General features: G+C 40.8%; 1 protein-coding gene across 1 annotated transcript in view; it reads left to right on the plus strand.

Moving 5' to 3' along the window:
• Nucleotides 1–20,580, plus strand: part of AGBL1 (AGBL carboxypeptidase 1) — a 272,145-nt gene that overhangs the window by 160,287 nt on the left and 91,278 nt on the right. Inside the window, exon 22 of the mRNA XM_061999859.1 lies at nucleotides 18,993–19,153. Coding sequence (XP_061855843.1) covers nucleotides 18,993–19,153 — 161 coding nt within the window. The remainder of the gene's footprint in view (nucleotides 1–18,992; nucleotides 19,154–20,580) is intronic.

Raw genomic sequence — 20,580 nt, forward strand, 5'->3', positions numbered from 1 at the left:
CCTAGGAATAAAGCAGAAGGTTTCTGGGACACTGACAGCTCTGCTCAGTTGGTTGCAGGATTCAAGAACAGCCTCTACAGGATTCAGCAGCATCTGCCTGATTCTTATGCTGACACGGTGCCCACCTCTCCTCCTCTGCATACTGATGTCCCCTATCTCTCCTTTGCTTGTCTGTCACTGTAAACAGGGGAGAACCAAATTGACAGTGTTGGATTGAAGGGCTGTAAGTGGTTATTGATTCCTAGACTTCTTGCAGTCCTAGAGATGGGGGTCAGGAAGGGTGTGTGTTTGAGTACAGATATGAGCATGGAAGTTTGTAGTGGTGCATTAGCATTGGTGAGGAACGGGATCTACATGATTACGTGTTCCAAGTGGATTTGTGTATGCTGTAGCTGGCTGGGTGCTTATGTGCACACTGAGAGATGTATTTGGAAGATGTTGTGCACAACAGGGTGTGTGTGAAAGTGTATTTATCCCTGCCCATAGGCAGAACATGTAACTTATGTAACTGGAATCCATTTTGCTTGAAACATGTGCCTATGTCACGTGTTATATATGTAATAACAGTACAGAGGGGCACTTATGGGTCTATATTGGTCTGTGTGCAACTATAGCAATGGTAAACCGTGGTGTTTTGCTACTCTGTGTCACTGTCACAGTTGGTGGTAGGGCAAGGAGAAGGCAGACACACATAATCCTCAGCTTTCCTGCTGAATCTTTTTTGTGTTGCACATGTGGGAGTCTGTAGTAGCCTGTTGAGGGGAAAGAGAGCTCATTTCTAAATGAAGACTGAAAAGAAAATGCATATAACAATGATGGAGTTCAGATTTCATTACCTTTTGATATCTCTGTTCACAGGAAAAAATTCACACTTCCTTGGTGACCTTTTAGTAAATGCAAAGCTAAGGGAGAAATATGTCTTTCAGTTCCTTTACATTTGCAACTAATTAGAGTGGAGGTGTGGAGTGCGGTGTATAGAATTGCAACGAAGCCTGATAAAGGACAGCACTAGCATTATATGCATATGTTCCTTGCATATGGTAGTCCACAGGAAAGCAGAGGAGATGAATGCCTTCTGAGGTCTTGTCCTATCCCTTCCTCCAGCTGAGATTGGACCAGATGGGGAGGGCAGTCTCCTCACGCTGTGCAGTCCAGTTCAATGACACCTTATTGATGTGAGGGGTGTCAAGGTGGTGGAAAGCAAAACAGCACAAGCAATGCCTGTCAGTTCTTTTTCTTCCAGTTGATGTTACCTGCTGCTTTGTAGAGCAAGGGGAAATGGATTATCACTTATAATGTTTTCTCCATACTATTAGTCTGGTGTTTGTCAAAGGGTTGAAAAGAATGCAACTTATTTTCCTTAAATCTTCTGTCTGTCTTTAGGGTTTTCTTACAGACCTTTAGAAATGTTTTTCTCAGCATAAACATATGGGGAATTACAACATGAGTGGATTTTGTGGAAGAGGAGGAGAGTGCAAAGTAAGACCATTTCAACTGATGTGAAGTCAGAGCCCATTGAAGTACGTTTAACCCGTTGATTTATAGCTACTGAGTACCCAAAGATGTGCAAGTAGTGACTTGTTATTTATACATTTGATGTAAATTACAAGGTCAGACACTTGATATCAGGGTATTCAGCTAACACTTTAGTGTCTGCTGTTGGCAGACATTGAGTTCGTTGCTAGAAAGGAGGAGAAATCTGATTGGTATTTTCTATATCTCCTTGGAACATTCTGTTGTGGGAGAGAAAAAGCTCAGGTAGATTGAAGTACTCATATGAAAAGATTCTTAAGAGGGGCTGCCTGACGAGAGATCAGATTCATTGTGGTACAGATTTGGCTTATTATCTGCTTGTACATCCCAAGAATGAGAAGCACGTGACTCTTCCAGGCCTGCTCAGAATACATAAGTGCAGTTCAGATGGCATTTAAGGTCAGTCTGGCATTACTGGAGATCCTGACTGGTTGAAATAAGGGATGGTAAAATTTTGGAGAAGCTTATTTCATGGACATAGAATAACAGATATTTCAATCCCCAAGGTGCTTCATTAAGTATCCTACTCTTTCCAGTCAGTTCCCACTGATTTCATTTGAGAGTGTACAGCTCTGATAAAATGAATTAAATGTGAGATCTCACAAGTCCTCATCCAGAATCTAAGCCTTAAAGAGCTTCCAAAAGGCAGAATTTGTAATTGAAGGCCTTCTCTTTGAGACAGACAGAATGCTCCCAAGAGAACCAGATGTGTTTTACCCGTTGCTTTTCTATGTCAGTACTACAGAGGCTTGGAATAACCCCAAAGTACGTCTCATTTATGTAGATGTGCTTCAGTTTAAAAGGACTGGATGGGGGGGGGGGATAAAAAGAAAAAACAGAGCCTTGAGATCTTTTTCCTCCATGGTACACGACACTTTTGTGTGAAACAGCACTAAATGACTTGTTATACATAGAAAAATCAGTCAATAAGATTGTATACAATTTGCTTCCATTTGGAGAGAAAATCAGCAGGAGTGTACGTAGAGAGGATAATTCCATGTGTAACTTATGTAACCTACCTCTGCAAGGTTACTCCCTGTGTATGAGTGAATGTTTTGCTCTGTGCATGGATGTGCTCACAGCTCTTGCAGATCTGCTAAGAAAGCTTGTAGGGACTTGATTAAGGCTTAGACTTTACTGATTGCACATGATCCTTAGTGTGTTTCAGATGCACAAGAGCAATTGCAAAGTTGTACAGAACAATAGGGGAGGAAATGTTCAATCACAGGTGGATTTGGATGTTTTTAGCCTTTGATATTTGTACTTCCATTCCTTGGCTTAAGACTGACACCAGAAAAAAAGCAGACTTCCGAGTGACTTTAAGGAAACTGCAGGGGGAAATTCTTAAATGGTGGAGACAGATCTGGATGGGATCTGTTCAATTTACCAGTTTGAAACTGGAATGACAGACACTCCAGGGTGGAGGAGCATGAACAGATAAATGTTAGTGGCACTGAGTACAGGTTTATACTTACGCAGGACTATAACCTGCATAATCCATTGCTTGTTTGACAAGCATTGCTTGTTCACATACAGACAAAGAAGTAGAAAAGAAGAGGGTATATATTCCCCGAATCATTTGCCACTCATTTTTTATTTTCATTGTGAGTCTGGAAGAGTCTGAGTAATGGCACTGCTCAGCTTTGGCTCTCTGTAAAAAGGCGTAATTTTTATGTTTCCATTTAGTCAATTTTATTGTGTTGTTTCTTAGCTCATTGATGAATAAATCAGTTACACTGAAGGAAATGCCTGGGAAGTAGAAAAACAGTTCTGTACTATTCCTTTGTATGTATTAGGGGTGACAGGTATTGCTGGGTGTAATTAATTCACTTATAAAGGACCGGGATCTGTATTCTTGTGTTTTCCTATTATAGCACTAATTACTAGAAATTATTAGCATGGTGGTTAATAAACACATGAAGACCATGTGCACAAATTACAAGAGAAACAGATATGGATCTCTGTGGTTATTTTATTTATCTACCTGCCTGCACTTTTCTGAATCACACATTAGGCCAGTGTTTCTACCAGTGGGATGCTCTTGTGCAGTGAACTTTTGTGAGTGCAAACTTGGAAGTGTGTTGGTGGAAGACTACCACTGAATGTGGGTGCATGCATGCGAGTGTGGAAAAAAGTCCAAAACACCTTCTCCCATACCTGCAGGCGTGAAAATACGCACTGGTGTGTCTGATAAGCATACTAGTTTAATTGTGTGCTTATGAATTGTGTACTTGTGAATTGGTGGTGTTTGTTATGGTACCCAAGTCTCAGAAACATGTCCTTAAGCATCTGTGATCACGTGTATGGGGGTGTATGTAAAGATGTATGAGTGTGTCTGATGAGTGCCCATCACCCCAAGCAGGAGATAGCATGATGTACAAAAATATGCTAGAAACTCCACCTCAGTCTTGTTTAGCAGTGAATTTTCCTTTTTGTGAAAGGAAAAGCAAAAATGAAATAGCATTTATGACAGCAACTATGCAGATGATTGTCAGTCTGAGACATAGAACTTTCCATATGTGCCTTTCTTTCTCACTAATCTTCACGGATGTGACCTCTATTAGTAGCAGTTAATAAAGCCTTTAGGGTTTTTTACTGTTTAGGTAATTTTGTTTTGAGTGTATTATTTCATCGACGTGTGCATAGAGTTTGGCAGAAACTGGCATTTCTTGAAAGTCATGTCTAATGTTTTTTCCACTGTCAGCCAGTTCCTTCCTTTAGTCTCTGAATGGAAGACTTGCCAATAAAAGTCCAGAAATAGCTTCTCTCACTAGAACTAATGTTTGCCAACAATAGCTAGGGAAGAGGAAAAAGAAATCTATTTTTGTAGCTGGATTCTAACATGAGTGAACCCTGTTGGCTTTAACAAAAATTAATTTGGCAGCTAAAGTTAAAAGGTTTATTTGTACTGCAATGCTTTCTGACCAAACTCAAATATTATAGTTGAGAAGCGATATGTGTTAGCTACTTATGGACAGGAAGGTGTCAGACGAGTACAATATAATGCAGTGAAAATTTTCTTAACCTACCTGTGGTTTAGGATGTTGTAACCTCTATATTGAGAAGTGTGGGAGAGAGCTGAGTATGTGCCAGTCTGGCTTCCATCAACATTATGGCTCTTCTTGTCTGAGATTTTCCCAGTGTTGGGACTGAATGTGAAGGACTGTACAGCTGAAGTGGGAAGGGATGGATAGGTTCAGCTCAGATAGTGACAGACAGGTTGAGGGACCAATTTCTCTTTTTCAAGCTATAACTTCCCCTCAAGTGCACATCTGGGGTTGAGATGGACAGTTTGGAATGACTGTACTGCAAAAAGAATGAAGTCCAGTGATAGGAATGGAAGAAATAGAGTTGATATCAGATGTCTCTCCCTGCCAGCCAAGGCCCTGTGTGCCTGTGTTGCCACTGAGCAAGGTGAGTAGGCCAGGCCTGTGAAGGATAGCTGGGTCCAACCAAGAGCCCAGGTCACCAGACAAGTTCATGGTGATGAAGCAAGTCCAAGGTCAAACCAGGAACACCAGCCAGTGAATCTGGATCAGGTCCAGTCAAGGTGACTGGAATCAGCCTTGCAATCACCTGGTAGGTCAGTAGAGACAAGGGAGGACCAAAGCAAAGCCAGGAAGTCAGTCAATGAGTCAGAGTCCAGACTACTGGTGCCTATGGGCAAGACTGGTGGTCAAGTATGTTTCTTGCTCTTGTTTGGGATGCAAATCCAGATTCAGGTTCTAAGTTGCTGTAATAACAGCTGTTCTGATAGACACAGACATCTTCCAGTGTTGTGTCCATCTGCCATCCTTGAGAATCACCAGTCGCTGCTGAAGTCATGTGGCTTTTTAATCCTTCTGTTGTCTGAAAGCCTGTAGTTGTATGTTGTCTTCCTGAGATGGTCCAGATTTCACCCCTGTCTGTACTGTACCTTGGACTGGTACTTATGGAGTTGAGAGTTGAACGTGGTGTAGGACAGGTATTAAAAAAAGGAATCCAGGCTCCCCAGAATATGGGGATGTGCACCTACTCTACCTGAGGGAAGGGCATAGTCTTGTGAAGCAAAGGGTAACTGAAGTTCTGACTGTTGTTCTGCTCTCGACAGCTATCTGTCATTTTGTCTCAGTAAGTTTCATACATTGCAGTTGTTTCATTCCAAAGAAAAGACAAGTTCTTTTTAAAACAGACTCTTTTCTTGGTTTTTGGCATGGTATTTTTTGAAACTTAATCTTTATTTCTTGTTATTCTCTGATTACTACTTTATTTTAATAAAAGTCTGGCAGAGTTCCAGATTAATAGCTTCAAACAATCAGTGAGACATGAAGTGTGAGATGTAAAGAGAATTGTGGACTCGCTCCCTAGCTCTTGCAATGCCCTTCATGAGGTTCCATTGACTAGGTTACTCATTCTCTAATTCAGCATTCCTGCTTGCAGTCCTGCTCTCCTATTTCCCAGAGGGCATCCTGCGATTAATTGAGGGATGTATCTAAATGGTTTTAGCATGCAAGCTGCAAGTCACCAGGGACAAAGCTGTTACTAGGGCAGGAATAAAGGTCAAGCCCTTGCTGACATCGTTGTCTCCATTAATTAATACACTAATCTCTATAACTCCTTTTCAGCAAATATAATTTGGCCTCATTCCTTGTTTTGTTAATTTTTCTGACTTAGTTTTGAAAGAACTAGTGAAAAGACCTAAGTTGAAAATACTACTTCTTCGCCATAACCCTCCCCTTGACCAGCCCTGTGCCTTGTTTCTCCCTTGGCATCGTTTGGCCTTGCTTGTCTGAGAGCTTTGCAGAAAAGTCCCATTGCCAGTTAAATGACTCTTCATTGGATACCAAAACAGACTGATCCCTCAATTAGGGATTTGAGGAGTGATACCTGAATTATTTGAATTACTAGAAAAACAGTGTGGGTAATCGTCTGAAGCGGAGAGTCACATTTGATATGTGCAAGGCCAATGCTAGAAAATGTTAGGAAGTCTTTGTTCCCTTGGTGAAGTCTGCTGAGTAACCATCTGTGACTGCAGGAAAGAGATGACAGCAGTTTGGATTCCATGACTGACACAGCCGTGGGGCTCAGTGTTTTGAGATTGCCACTTTTGAACGCAGGGACTGTCCAGGATCTATTAAGAATTGCTTCCAGCGTCAGAAGATGCAGCAGGGCTTGGAGAGGAGCAAAAGGAGGAGTGAGTAAATGTGTGTGGTGAAGCGCAGTGAACCGAACCATCCTTGGATGAGCAAAAGGGAATATTCTCTCCACGTTGCTACCCGGTGGGAAATCAAAGAAATGAAGAAAATCTCTCCTTGTCTCCTATTCAGCTCTTTGTTCTGGTTTGTTGTACTTTCCATTCCTTCGTGATTACATCCGTGTCTCGGTCAGGTATTGTTTTCTGCTTGAGTTGGGAACATTCCCTAAAGCTGTTCTGAGTGCACAATCCTCTCATTCTCTTTCCCAGGCCAATTTTAGATTGAATTTTGGCAGATTACACAAGTGCAGAATGTTTACTGTCCTGTCTTACATCATCATTTTCCTGTATCATTTATTTTCCCTTTGACAGATTCTTAACACTGTCAGTCTAATATGCACCAGAGGTTGAAGCGTATTACCATAATGCAATGCCTTGTGGGTAATCCCATGCAAATTGTTCTGTGGAGAGTCATGCTAAATTATGTTCTTGCCAGTTAAAAAAAAGAGAAAGGCAGAAAACAAAGGCTCTTTATTTCTTTTTTTGAATTGTTTGTTCTTTGGATTTCAAAGCAGCTGTCAGGGGCACAGGTTTAAACCAGTTGCTTGACATTCAGCACCATGTGCAGTGATGCTCCTCCTCACAGGACACTGCTAAAAGGATGGAGTTGTGCACTGCAGTGGGGTTTTTAAAATGTGTGTCTGTTTAGTTTTAAAACAGTGCTAGCTTGTCAAAGAAAAAACCTAGTGAAAGTTGGAGTGACATGGTGAAGAGAAATGTCTCTTGCTGCTTTTTCCACCTCCATTGTACAAACATCTATAGGAAACATCAGCTTTATGAACTTAAAGGGCATCAGACGCCACTTAGAAGTGGCAATCTGATCATCTGTAGTGTTGCTTTTGTATCGTTTTCATCTTTTGTTCTCTATCACCAAGGTTATTTGCTTGGAAACTGGATGCTTTATTTCTCTGAAAGTCTGTATACTTCTCCAAACCGAAACAGTAATCCTCTTTCTGGACGGAACACTTGATTGTAGTAGAAATGATTACAGTGTCACAAACAGAGGATTATCATTTTCAGTGGAAACCATAAAAGCATGTTGAAAAGGACTCTTAAGAAAAATGTAGCTTGTTCTTATGCAAATTTTTTCAGGTGCTACAGCAGCAAGATGAAAATTCCTGAAAGCCTATAATCTGGTGTCAGCACCTTCTCTGCTGACGAAAGTTTGCCTGCTTTGCTGTGAATGGTCGGTGGGCTTTCAAAAACTGGTAGTTTATTTTTTCAAGGCCTGTATGTTTCTTACCTGATGCTCTAGGAGGTGAAGCATTTATCAGCTGCTATGCATTTCCTTCCTGCTGGTCTCCATCTCTGAAAAAAAAGAAACCAATGTGGAAATATCTCTGGCAGAACAAGAAGAAACAAACTGCTTTTTTTGTGTCACATCAGTTATTCCACTTGTTAGAGATAGCTGCCTCACCCAAGCTCTGCCTCTCTGGTCATGTCTCTTTTTCTTCAGTCTGTTTCTTACAGTCTTCAAAGACCTGCTTTCTTTTTCTCTTCAAAAGCAGAATAAGTGGAGATGTTAACTGAGGTTGTGTTGGTGGGATTATACAGGGGAAAAGGCTTATAGGTAGTCTGCATCCAGCTGTCAGGTCTAACTGATAGTCTTCCTTAGTAACTAAGTCCAGATGTCTAAAATCACCTGCCTGCTGCTGGTCAGTTCCTCATGGGCAAGATCCACAGGTTCATCTCTCCTGTAATAAAGTAGAAGTAGGTCATTTTTGATCTCCCTTTTTGTTTTCCTTTTAATAATATTTTTTTCCAGCCAAAAGAAGAGTAAAAATACCCATCAAGTGTCTTAGTGGCTGTCAGTTTACTGTTTACCACTGAACATGTGGGCCAGCGATAAAACAAGCCTTTGGACTCTGAAAAGATGTTAAACCCTGGTAATCAGTTGATGGCAGCTGTTTAACCTGAAAGAACTCTCCTGATGCTTGATTTCTGACTCTGGAGTCCACATTCCCAAGACTCATCCCAGGATGTCCCTCCTAACCCAGCCTCTTAATGAAATAATCAGTGACTTGGGCCATCTGGTAAGGTCTCCCTTTGACCCAACTTTCTTATGTATTCTTTAACTCTTTCTATGCTATTATTACATTACACCTTTGTTATATGAACCTATATTAAATCAGAACAGACATCAAAGAGGGTATTTTTGCTGGAATTACCCTCAGTGTTACCAACCATTCTGTGGGTGGCTTATACAGAGTATTCAAAAGAAAGAAAAAAAAGAAACTGTCACTTTTTCACTGTTATTGACCATTTTTTCTGTTAAATGTGACAAGCAGCAAGAAGAGTCCTGTGTCAGAATGATTATCCTGACACCTGTAAGAAAACAGCCAAGCAGCTCCTTGCTTGCACTCCCATCCTTCAGCATCAAAGGGAGTAGTTACCAGGCTGAGGGAAGCCCTGTCCTATGCAGTGTCTCTTCCTGCTCTGATATGAGCTAGACATAAATGCCTTTGTGCTTTCCCATGTGCCTTTGGCTTGGAAAAATCAATGACTCCTTTGTTTCAGAAGTGCTAATACAATAAATTGTAGAATCATAGTTGCCTCCTGTCGCTGGTCCTGAGGCTGTAGTCAGTGATAGGTGGGAAGGGCAGCTTTGGAGATGTTTGCTGAAGTGACCAAAGAGAATTTGATATGAAAAAATGAAATTAGTCTGGAGGGGGTCATTTATAATTTAGAAGAATGTTCTCAGGTAGCTCTTGAGTTGGATCAGCATGGAGGGATGGACATACCGTGCATGAAAGGTCAGAGTAATGAAATTGAAATAGGAGAGTGAGGTGCAAAGCTGTAGATGGCCTTGTGTCCTTACCTCTGACCTCTGGATCTCTACGTGAAGACCTAGTTAAAGTTTTTAAGGAGGACCCACACACAGAGTCCCAGGATAATCTCTTCTAAACACATTCATGTAATCACTCCACCATGGAAGCTGGCATACAGCATGTGGTCTGGGCAGGAAGACCACCACCAGGTGGAAGCTCTGCTCTGAGGCCATTGGCAGAAGATCTTGGAGGACGAGTGAGTTTTGTGGAGAGCAGGGTTAGATTGGGAAAAAAGATGTATGCTTCAAGGCGTGATCAAAAGGCTCTGGAAGAAAATACAGAGCCCTCAGGACTGGAATAATAAGAGATGGTGTATGCTGAGATTTGGATGCATTCTGGAGGTATTTGTGCTGCCCTAGAGCCACAAGTAGATTGGTAGAGCTGGTAGGAAGCCAGGACAAGAACAGAACGGGATGCTGTGGGACCGTGCTGGCTGATTTCTACATGAAGACAATGTTTGTGTGTTATTTTTTTTTGCTATGTTATTTTATATTTGACTAAGGTTATAACTCACAGAATCAGATGAAGCCCAGGTTTTGTCCCTGTAGGAGTTGTAAGAAAACTAAGGAACAGAGGATTTGAACTCCTAAAAAGAAATCATTAATAATGGCCACCTGACTACACAGCAGACTGTCTGAAACTTGTCTAACAAGGTGCTAATTATGGTTCCTCATGTTTAAAAACTCACTTAATGGGCTGAGAGCCATGAATAACAGAACCACAAACACTGGAGTAACACAGGGATGAGGAAACACAATGACTGAGATGATTAATAGTGCCTTGATAATGTGTATACCGTTTTGTTGAAAGATATATGGTGCTTGGAGGATGAAGAAGAAATGGTATTTAAAGCTTTGCCCAAGGCTTTCAAGGGTGAACTGAGAGTAATTTTCATGTGGATTGGATTGCTGGGCATCCTAAATGAGTCAAAGCTGATAAAAGGAGAGCTTCGTGCAAAGAAAAGCCATTGAGAGGTTTTGGGAGTTATGGAGTGAGACACAAAAAGGACTGTTTGTGTAATCAAAATCTAGTTAAAAGGCTGAAAAAAATAGGTTGGATACAAGAGACATCCTTGGAATGGAAAGAAATTGATAGCAAGTTGACCCCAATTGACACTTTGGTAACTGGTGCTGGTCAATATTTATAACTTTAATGACTGGAAGGAAAGGAAAACAGTAAGATAATAGGCTACAGCTGATACAAATTATACAGTAGGGAAGAGGACTGAAAGACTGTGGGTACTAGAATGGAAGATGAAGCATAGGCAGTGGCAGGGTAAAGAATATTTGAAGGAATAGTTCAAAGCATTCAGACACATGGTTAAGCTCTGAATTAGCTCTAACCATTCAGGAAAACATAAGTAGCTATTATAAAGACAGCTTGATAAAGATGTCTGTGCCATGTGCGGCAGCAGCAATAAAGAAGTCAGTGAATAAGATTGCCTACATGTGTGAAGAAAGAGGTAGACTTGGAAGATGTTATAATATCCTTATAGACATGAAAGGCAGCACCTCCTTTGGAGGACTGTGTTTGCTATAGGTCATTTATTTTGTAAAACACAAAGCAGAAATAAAGGGGGGGCTGGAGCAGAGCACATGAAAGCGTTTAGTGGCCTGGAATGCAGCTTCAGTACTGGGAAAACATTAGGGATACAAGAGCTATCGAGGTAAAAAGAGAAGGAATAAAGCACTACAGCACAGAGAGCACAGCAACGTGCAGAGGTACCACAGCACTGTACTGGGAGAGGCTTTGCAGTGGTGTGGATGTTTGGCAACAGCATAGCAGGAGACAAGCTTTCCTCTCCCCTGGATTCTCCTCTACATAACATTGCTACCAGGCCAAGACACAGTTTCACTGCTCCTCTAGTCACTGTAACATGTAGTAGATAATGTGGGGCATCACTAAATCTACTACAATGCCTCTGTCTCCATGTTGGTGCAACAGTGAGGGACGCTATGATCCTGGGGTCTCATTTGGGATGGGGAAGAAAAGCACATTAGCCTTAAAAGGTCATTTTGGCCAATATATCTTTTTCATCCCCTCTGTGATTTGTAGAATAGCAAGTATTTCATTAGGATGAGAAAGAAAGGATATAAAGTTTCCACCAGTTAATAGCACAGTGAGTTCCCAGCATTGTTACTTTAAATACTTTAAAGACACATAGAAACATAACAAGGTGTTGTGTAATTTAATACAAGGATATAAAGCCATTTCAGGAAATTAAGATTCAACAACTGATTCTTTATGTAACATAATTAACTTGGGGATCCCCGTAGTGGATGGCATTATAAAGACAAATACCTTATTAAGAATTTTTAAAACAAGATTAGACACTTTATGAAGAGCATCTGCATTTACATTAGCTGGAATAAAGTTGTAAGTATCATAAATCCTTTTATTCCAAGGCATGTGGTGATCACCAGACAGGATTAGAAAATTATTTTACTTCCATGGTAAAATATGTTCAAACTAAGTGATTTCATAGCTGAAAATAAGACTTGGATGGGCCAAGTGTATGGTCACTTTTCACCAAAGTTATTTATATAGGCAAACTTTTAAGTAGAAGTAGAGAGGGAGAAGAAGTGATCCAGGGATTAGGCTGCAAATTTAGGACTTGCAAAATTTCAGCTTCTTGCTTTCCTGGACTCCCTTAAAAAGCTAATTCATTTGATACAGATTCTCAGACATAGAGCTCTACTTCACATCTAATCTTCAGATACCTTAGGCTATAACCTGTTTGACTTGTTCCAGGTTCCACAACGTTCAGATAGCAGGCAAAAGTATGTATATAAGAGAAGTCATGGACAGACTATTGATGAATTTTCAACTGTCAGATGGGGTGATACCAGTTAACTTACTGCAAATACTCTGAGCATGGGGAAGAAAGGTGCTTCCTTGAATAAAGCAGTCATCACCAATGTAAGGTCACACTTTCTTGCCACACCTTGCCCTAGAATCCCTATATGACTTTGAATGGTTCCCCGATTCTGCTCCCTGTCTGCCCAGTAGGAGGCTTAAGCATCCCAGGACAGTGGTTGTTTCCTGTTAGGAATTCCTGTGTTGAGGTTTTTGGTTTGGGTGGTGCTTGGTTTTTTTGGGTTTCTTTAAATGAAAAAAATATAAGAAATCATTGCCTATTCTTTTTTTTTTTTTTTAATTAGCTCTCCTATCAAAAGCTTGCCCTCTGGACTGTCACTTCCATCAGCAATCTTCTTCACTGGATGATGCAGACACGCTTCTCCCCAGAACTATCTGTAGTTCTTTGATCAGAACTTGATATGCTCCTGACCCATCACAGTGAAACAACTCAGACTCTTCCCAAGTGCTCAATTCTGGCCTGGCATCCTCATTCACCCAGCCTCTTCAGTTCTGTTTGAAAAGACACTATGGGGCAAAGTGAAAGATTGCTCAGTGTCTGCAAACAGAGAGATAATCAGTTCATGCTAGTTCAGATCCATCCTAAGCCTAAAAATAGATCCTTAGCAAGTCACATGATAATGAATGAGACAGAAAACCAATATACTACTCAACTTCATTGGAAAGTGAGAGGCTGAAAAGAATAGCATCTTCCTAAATGGTTTGCTTGTGTAGGGGGAAAATATCCTAATTTCTTCCTCTTTTTGTTCTATTTTCTGTTGAACATGACCACTCTTCACAATTACAACCCTCACTAAAATAACTCACAAATCTAGTCTGTTCCTGTGCTATTCGAGAAGCACCATCAGTCTTCTACAGCAATACAGAACACGTATGACAGCATCCAACGGATGTGGAAGCATTCCCATCCAACTAACACCTCTCTGTATGAGTGTGCAGTCTTTGGGGAAGTGGAAAGTTAAAGCCAACCTTCTGTCTGCCTTGGACAATTTTCAATTTGTTGATACAAAACGTAGGATTGCAGTGTGTGAGACAGAATGACCAGCTGAGGTTGACAAATACAACACTAGTATCGTTTATTTGGCCCTTCCAACACATGTTGACTTTGCCATATATTGAGGATGGAGTATCTCATGGGAGGAGAATGTATGCTGAGGGAGGAGCAGAGAAGGAGAAGCTGGGAAAGGAGAAAAAGATGGAGGAAAAGGACAGGGAGACAGCTCTGGAGGTTTTGTGAGGGAAATCCTTTCCTGCAGTAGATCTGGAGATTTCATAATCTAAATAACTGTTATGCTGGACAACTTGGCCACAAGTTTTTCTGTTTGCTAAATCCCCAGCCTTCTTATGAGCAGATTGTTCAGGACTCTCTCCAGTACATCAGAGGGAGAAAGTATTTTATCTTCCCATTCACTCCATTCCTTGAACAGTGCTGCCTATAATGTACTTACCTTTAACCAGGGAAAGAGTCCATTTGAATGATTAAAACAATAACAGCATCTTTATATCTGTACCCAAAAAACGTTTGCTCAGCAGCAGCCCAGGTAAAGCACTGGCTGAGTTCAGGAAAGCTTTGTGAGAGGATTCAAGGCAAACTAGGCTTTGTTTCCTCACCATGTGGCCAAAGTACCAGGTGTAATGAGGACAGATGTTCAGAATGAGGCACATCTTTCCAATGGTGAAAAGAGGGTAGAGATTTCCATTAGCTTTCCTCGTGTTATCATTCCTCTGTATCAGCATCCATTGACCTCGACAACCCTTCCTTCTTTCTCATCCTTTTATCTCTCTCATGCTTTTATCTACTGTCTCTAACTCCAACCCCTCTCATCTTTCTTTCTAGATATTCCTACCAGCCTGGTTTTTTTTTTTCCTTGCATCTTCAGCCTTTTCTGCTTGATTAATACTCTTGAAACCCGTTGGCCCAAATTCATGTCCACTTCTGTATTGCATGCCATACCTTCTGCTTCGGGATCTCTGGGGCATGAGAAAGCCTGGCTTATTCCCTACTGTCCTAGTTGTCTAAATAACCAGTTCCCCAGTGGGTGTCTGCAGATTTTAATTCATGGGGATTGAAAAGACAGTATTTTCAGGACTGGCCCAAGCTAAAATTAAGGCAGTAGGCAACAGGCACCAAATGTTTCATTCAGCTCCCTGATTTTATCCTCTAGAGCCTCCAAATGGTTTCTATTAGTATTCTGAGGGAGAGCTCATTCATGGAATTAGTGAGAAACCAGACTGTCAATTTATTTATGCCCAGCCTTAGGGCATAACCATTGTGCATGTGTAAAGCTATTGAGATGCAGAGAATATTCTATAAGTGTGTATGTATATGTATTGACTGGAAGTGAGTTTGCAGGAAAAGATTGCTGTCCCAAGGACTGAACAGTGACCAAAAGTGGGAGAGGCCACTGAAGTGGCTGTGCTGAAGGCCGAAGATCCCTTTTCTCCTAGCACAATTGATCCCTCTGAAATCTTTTGTCTGCTTATGTTTATTAGTATCTTCTAATTTTACTGTAGCTCTAGTTACCCTTGTAAAGAAATTTCTAACTTCACTTCTGGAGTCCTTCCACCTTTTTCAACAACATGTATGTTATGAAAGTGTTGCTGCCTTTGGCTGCAGGAAGGTTTCAAGCATATGAGTAATGAGTAGCAAAGGTTTTCCACTGCATTGTCATTTAGCCTGTGAAGTATTTTAAGGCCAAGTTGAGAGAGGTTGGAAATGTTTAGTTGAGGCTATTTATCTGATACATCAGTGCTGAGTAGGAAGGAACTGTTATTCCAGTATGGTTTGACCATTTTTTCATAGGAAAATATTGATAATGTCTTGGTTAAATGATAAGTCCACAACAGCTTTTTTTCCTACACCTCATTTTCCTATTACTGTAACAGCATCAAATAAGAGATACAGATGAACATCCTACTGCCCCAGCTCTTATGCTAGCAACATTTTTGGCAGAAAAGTCAAGAAACTAATTGGTATAACCAGACTAATAGACCTAGTGTCTGTTTCATTCATCTGATCAGCTGTGTCACCTACCTCAGGGATTTGGTTCTTTCTGTGAAAAGTAAATATATCCAAAACTTGGTTATAAAAAGGTGTCATAAAAAGGGGTTTGGAGAAGCTTTTGAGGTTCATTATTGTTGATAATAGCCAGGAAATAATTAACCTGTTACCCCTTAACGCAATGCCTGTAAAGGACTGCATGACAGGGCCCATGGGGCCAGTGGATGTATTTGTATTTACGCATTCTTGTAACAGAGAACAGAAACTGTATGGAGATACGAGCTGATCATCAGAATAGGATAGTTTTGTTAGCATGTCTTTGTGGCTGGACTAGCTAGGATTGATGAGCTTGTCTACAGTTTTCTGGTGCAGAGATACTGTTTCCTGCTTCAGAATTTGTTTAGATTCTGCTGGCTTGGAAGACTTTATCCTATGCTCCACTGGTCAAATAAACACAGCCAAAGGAGGGCAGAGCCATAAAGCATTGTACTAGGGAGGAAGACGGGGTGACTGAGAATCGAGCCTGGCAGGACACTGCAGGGGAGGTGCTGCCAGGCAGAGCAGCTTCATCCTGTACAACTGTGGCAAACAGACCATGTGTAGTCCCTACATGTGAAAACAAGACACTTTCACTGCCATGGAGACGTGCTTCCTTCCAGCTTCTTAACCAAACCAAGGAGTGACACTTCTTCTGTTCTTTTATTTCTTCTTGCTTTTCTTGTAGGATATTTTTATAATTCTGAGTTGTAAGCACAATCTCACCATTTTTGCAACTGTTGGTGCTGCACAGCTCCAAGGGAAATAGACCAGACTTCCCTTTCAGCAATGCAAGTAGGACCGATTATTCCCAGTACCCAGCTCCTGATAGTGCTGGCAGATGCCATCAGTAACATTAGTTTGATACGTTAGGTCTGTCAACAGCTTTAGTTTAATGGTAGTCATACTAAGCACCTCCAGCTCCACCCTCTGCTGAGAGCTGAGGAAAGAGAGGGAGAGAATTATCTGAGTCTGTGTTTGAAGTGAATAAAGTATGTTAACAAGTAATCCTCTAGCTGAGGTTTCCAGCTGTTACTCCTGAGCTGTCTGGTATCAAAGCAATATGGGTCCATCATACAGCAGCTAACTTCAGTGCATGAGCAATTACTGTCTGAGGCTTCTGAGGTATATTATGGTTTTATTATTATTATTGCTCTGCTCATAGTTTCCTAAGGCCTCTTCATATCCTGAATAAAGCTCCAGGGAATCATAAAGCCACAGGCTGAGTTTTAGCACAGTCACTATTCGCATCTCCTGGATTGATAGGTATTTAGTACGTTGCCTTGATCTTGGAAGCAAGACCCTGAGATGCACCCCAGGGAAAGCCACAAGATGTTCTTTGTAGTTTTTGGCCCTGAGAAAGTAACTCTTTTGCTGTGGAAATGACATAATTTTTTTCTCAGAAATACCACCACTTCTGCCTGCTGATTGTAACTCTGCCACACTAAAATACCCAAAGTCTTTTAAAGCAAAATAATAAAACATTAGGAATCTACTCAGAGCTGCTAAGCACACTCATTGGTTTGTGTTAATGACCCTTGGTTCCCATAAGCCTCTCCCTCTGTTTTCTTAGTTTTATTTATTATTGCTATAGTTCATTGTACCTGGATCTTTCTTGGCAAAGCTTGCAGTGGGGGTGAATAGAATGGAGAGAAGAAACGGTGTTAGAGATTTGCTCAGTGTGATAAAAATATGTACTAGACTGTTTTGAGAGCAAAAGTCCATTATCCAGAGACTCCAGATCCTGCCTGAGACTATGTTTTTTCAGATTGTCTGTGTGCTCTTCTGGGCAGGTTCTGTGCTTCTGTAGTTGTCTGGCCACTCAATACGTTTTAGCTCTGTGTTTGTTTACGTTGTTCATGTTCATAATTAGAGATTCAAGCCTCATTCACAGGATCTCAGAAAGGAAAGTAAATTACATCATTTTTGCTATAGGAAAATGCGTGTTACTACAAAGGGTATTTATAATACCAGATGATGTTTGAATATGTTAGATCTGCTAGAAGTGAAGTGGTAATTTTTATCCTGTCCAAGGAGTTTGTATCCTGTAACAAAAATACTCAAAAAACCCCCACTTTTGCAAGAGAGCTGAAGTGGTTTACATGACAAATCTCTTCTTTCTTCCATTCACCTGCATGATTTAGACTCAGAAATAATCTTTCATCTCTACAGAGCTGCTCAGACCCAAAGATCCAAAAGCATTTTACAAATGCAATAACTTTATACAGAAAATAAATCAACGTGATGCTAGAACTCAGCCTTCTGTCACAGATTACCAGAACATGTGTGACTTCATTACCCATAAGATGCCTATTAACAAATATCTAGTAGAGAGTCAAGTGCAGACCATGCTGGCATGGAGCTAACACTGTGCATAAGGCTACTGCCAGGACTGTGAGCATGGACTCCTGAGAGTTGCCAAGGAAACAGCCCTGGAAATGGAGCTGGAGTTCTCCGCAGAAGGTTGTCTGCAGAGGCATTTTGTGCTGCAAAAGCACATAGGGCTGATATTGGCAGAGGCAGCAATTGTTCAGCAATTGATTCAACCCCTGATGTGTTAGCATTAAGGAGTACATGTGATGCAGTCACTAAATGCCAAAGAGGAGAGATATTGCAGTTTCTCAGTTTCTTTTTAGTATATGTAGGCTTTGTCTCGTGCCCTCTCCCCACTTGCATGAAACTGGCATTGATTACACTGACTTACTCCTATGCACGCCCTCAGTGTGCTCCTGCTTTGCTAAATCTTTATTTAATTTTTTAATCAGTATAAAAACAAACACAGACTATTCATAATCAGAGTTCTTCAAGTAAGTATTCACATCTTTGAAAAGTTTTTCCTTGACAGATGAGGTTGATAATCCAAACCCAGTTTGTGCTTCTCTGTCTCTGCTTGTCTCTACTAGAGAGGCACTAGCTTTTAATAAACTGAGAAATTCCTTGGAGGTGTTTGTTTGTTTTGCAATTACTTTGCCATTGATTTTCTTAAAAAACAATTCATAACTTGTTAAAGATCTCTTCCTCTCTTCTCTCTATCCCAGTTTCCATTTTTTATCTTTGCCGCTGTCCAGTGTTTACAATCCTAGGATCTGATTTTTTTCCCATTGCTTAGGGAGATGACCCATCTATAGAGAGAAAGGAAACATGAGCCCTAATGATTTGTAAAAGTGGATTTTGAGTTAGATCTTCCTTGGGTCTAATTCTTGGGATGACTTCTTCTGCAAATGCAGTTGAGGTGGTTAAACTGTTTGCCTCTGTTTCCCTGTTTGTAATATAGAGACTATTTTATAATAGCTTCTGCAGAGCAAGTTCTGTCAGTTAATTTACAAATGTGGGGAAATTTCCATGTGTTAGCAAATGTGAATGAACCACTAATTCAGAATGGAGGAAGGAATGCTAAGAGTTGCCCTGCAAAACAAGCCTGACTCTTTCAATGTACCTGTGAAATGCACACTCAACACTGGAACTTTCCACCTTTCTCCACCAGGGCCTGCAGCTGGGAACTCAAGAGCTGGAGGAGATGGGAAGCAAATTTTGCCTTGGTTTACTTATTCTGCACCTCAAATCCCTGCCCTGCAGCAAGAAGGTGATGGCTCAGGCAGCACTCCTGCTAGATCTGGAGGAGGAGATAACAGATCGGACACAAAGGTCAGCATTAATAATATTCAGAGGGTTCTCCTGGGAATCAAGTTGGTGGGAATATATTTTGGGTTTAAATCTGCAGAAGTGGACTCTCCTCATGACTGATATTTGCATCTTGGGAACTGGAGTGTATTGAGAGTAATTGGAAATGGAGATACAACTGACTCTCTAAGAAACTACTATAAGAGTGGTTCTAAGCCCTGAATCCATCCATGTGGATAAAAAAAAAGGTGAAGGAAAGGAATCTGATTTCTATTTTCCAGTGGATTTCCATTTTGCTATCAAAAATGCACCAGCAGGAATCATTTTCTGCTCATTGGAGTGTCAGCTCCGGTTCTGTCCACCTCAGATCCTCCATGGAGAGGATGTCTTCAAAGGAAGATGTTCTTCAGGAGCTGCAGGGTGGGGAATAAACATTGCAGATTAGAAAAGGTCTTTAATAGCATGATTTAGAAACTGTAGACCTGATTCTGCAAGGGTGCTTATAGTAATTCCTCTTTTCCTCACTGAATCAAGTCCTGCAGATACTCAGATCATAGATTTTTGACTTTGGTGCATCCAAAGTTGTGAACCCACTGATTGTTTAGGAGGTGTTTTTCCAAATTGTAAAATTTATCCTATTAAATGAGATATATCTAAACGAGGTTGCTTCATGGGGAATTTATCCTGGATAAGTGTCAGAGTACAGGATTCTTCAGAATGATCTCTCTCCTTTCTAGGCCACCTTCACTTGTTAGTGCTATGTGCAAGCACATATGCTTGCAATAATGTTTTTCCAAGACAAATGGAGGAAAAAAAACTTAGTGATGTGATGTGATTTGAAGCTCCCCAATGGCTTTGTCATCAAAGAGCTCTCCCAGCTTCATCAGTGAAATGCAAGTTTTTCAGTTTCAGAAATGCTGCCCTAATTTATAGCAGACTTCCAGTCTTCCCCCTGAAGGAATACTTACCCGACATTACCACCACCTGTTCCTCATGCTGAAAACCATTCTTACAAGCTTGTTCGCAGCTTTTAATGTTTATGAGGGACAATGAAAAAAGAGGGCTAAAACAGAGAGATGTTCCTTTGGTTTAGCTGTGCTCACTCGTACATGTGAACATATAAATGAAGCAATTCAGGCATATGCTAAATACCATCCATGTTGAGGACAGCAATCCGACGAATCATTGGTGTGTCATTAGAGAGAACTACTGAAGCCTGGCTAGACGGATGGTTTTGAGATATAAATCAAACTCTCACGTTTAAACTGAAGCTGGAAGGGCCTCTGCATGAAAATAACTTATGGGAAGAAGAAATATTAAATCCTTCCTGTCTTCAGACACTGAAAAAAGCCATCTGGTCACAGTATCTAAGCCAGTATTTTCTGTGATCTTTGTGATATTCTTTTGTGTTTTCTTTTAGTTGGTTTTGCATTGATGAGATTTCATTCAAT

This window comes from Colius striatus, chromosome 7, assembly GCF_028858725.1.
Source record: "Colius striatus isolate bColStr4 chromosome 7, bColStr4.1.hap1, whole genome shotgun sequence".
NCBI classification, from domain to species: domain Eukaryota; kingdom Metazoa; phylum Chordata; class Aves; order Coliiformes; family Coliidae; genus Colius; species Colius striatus.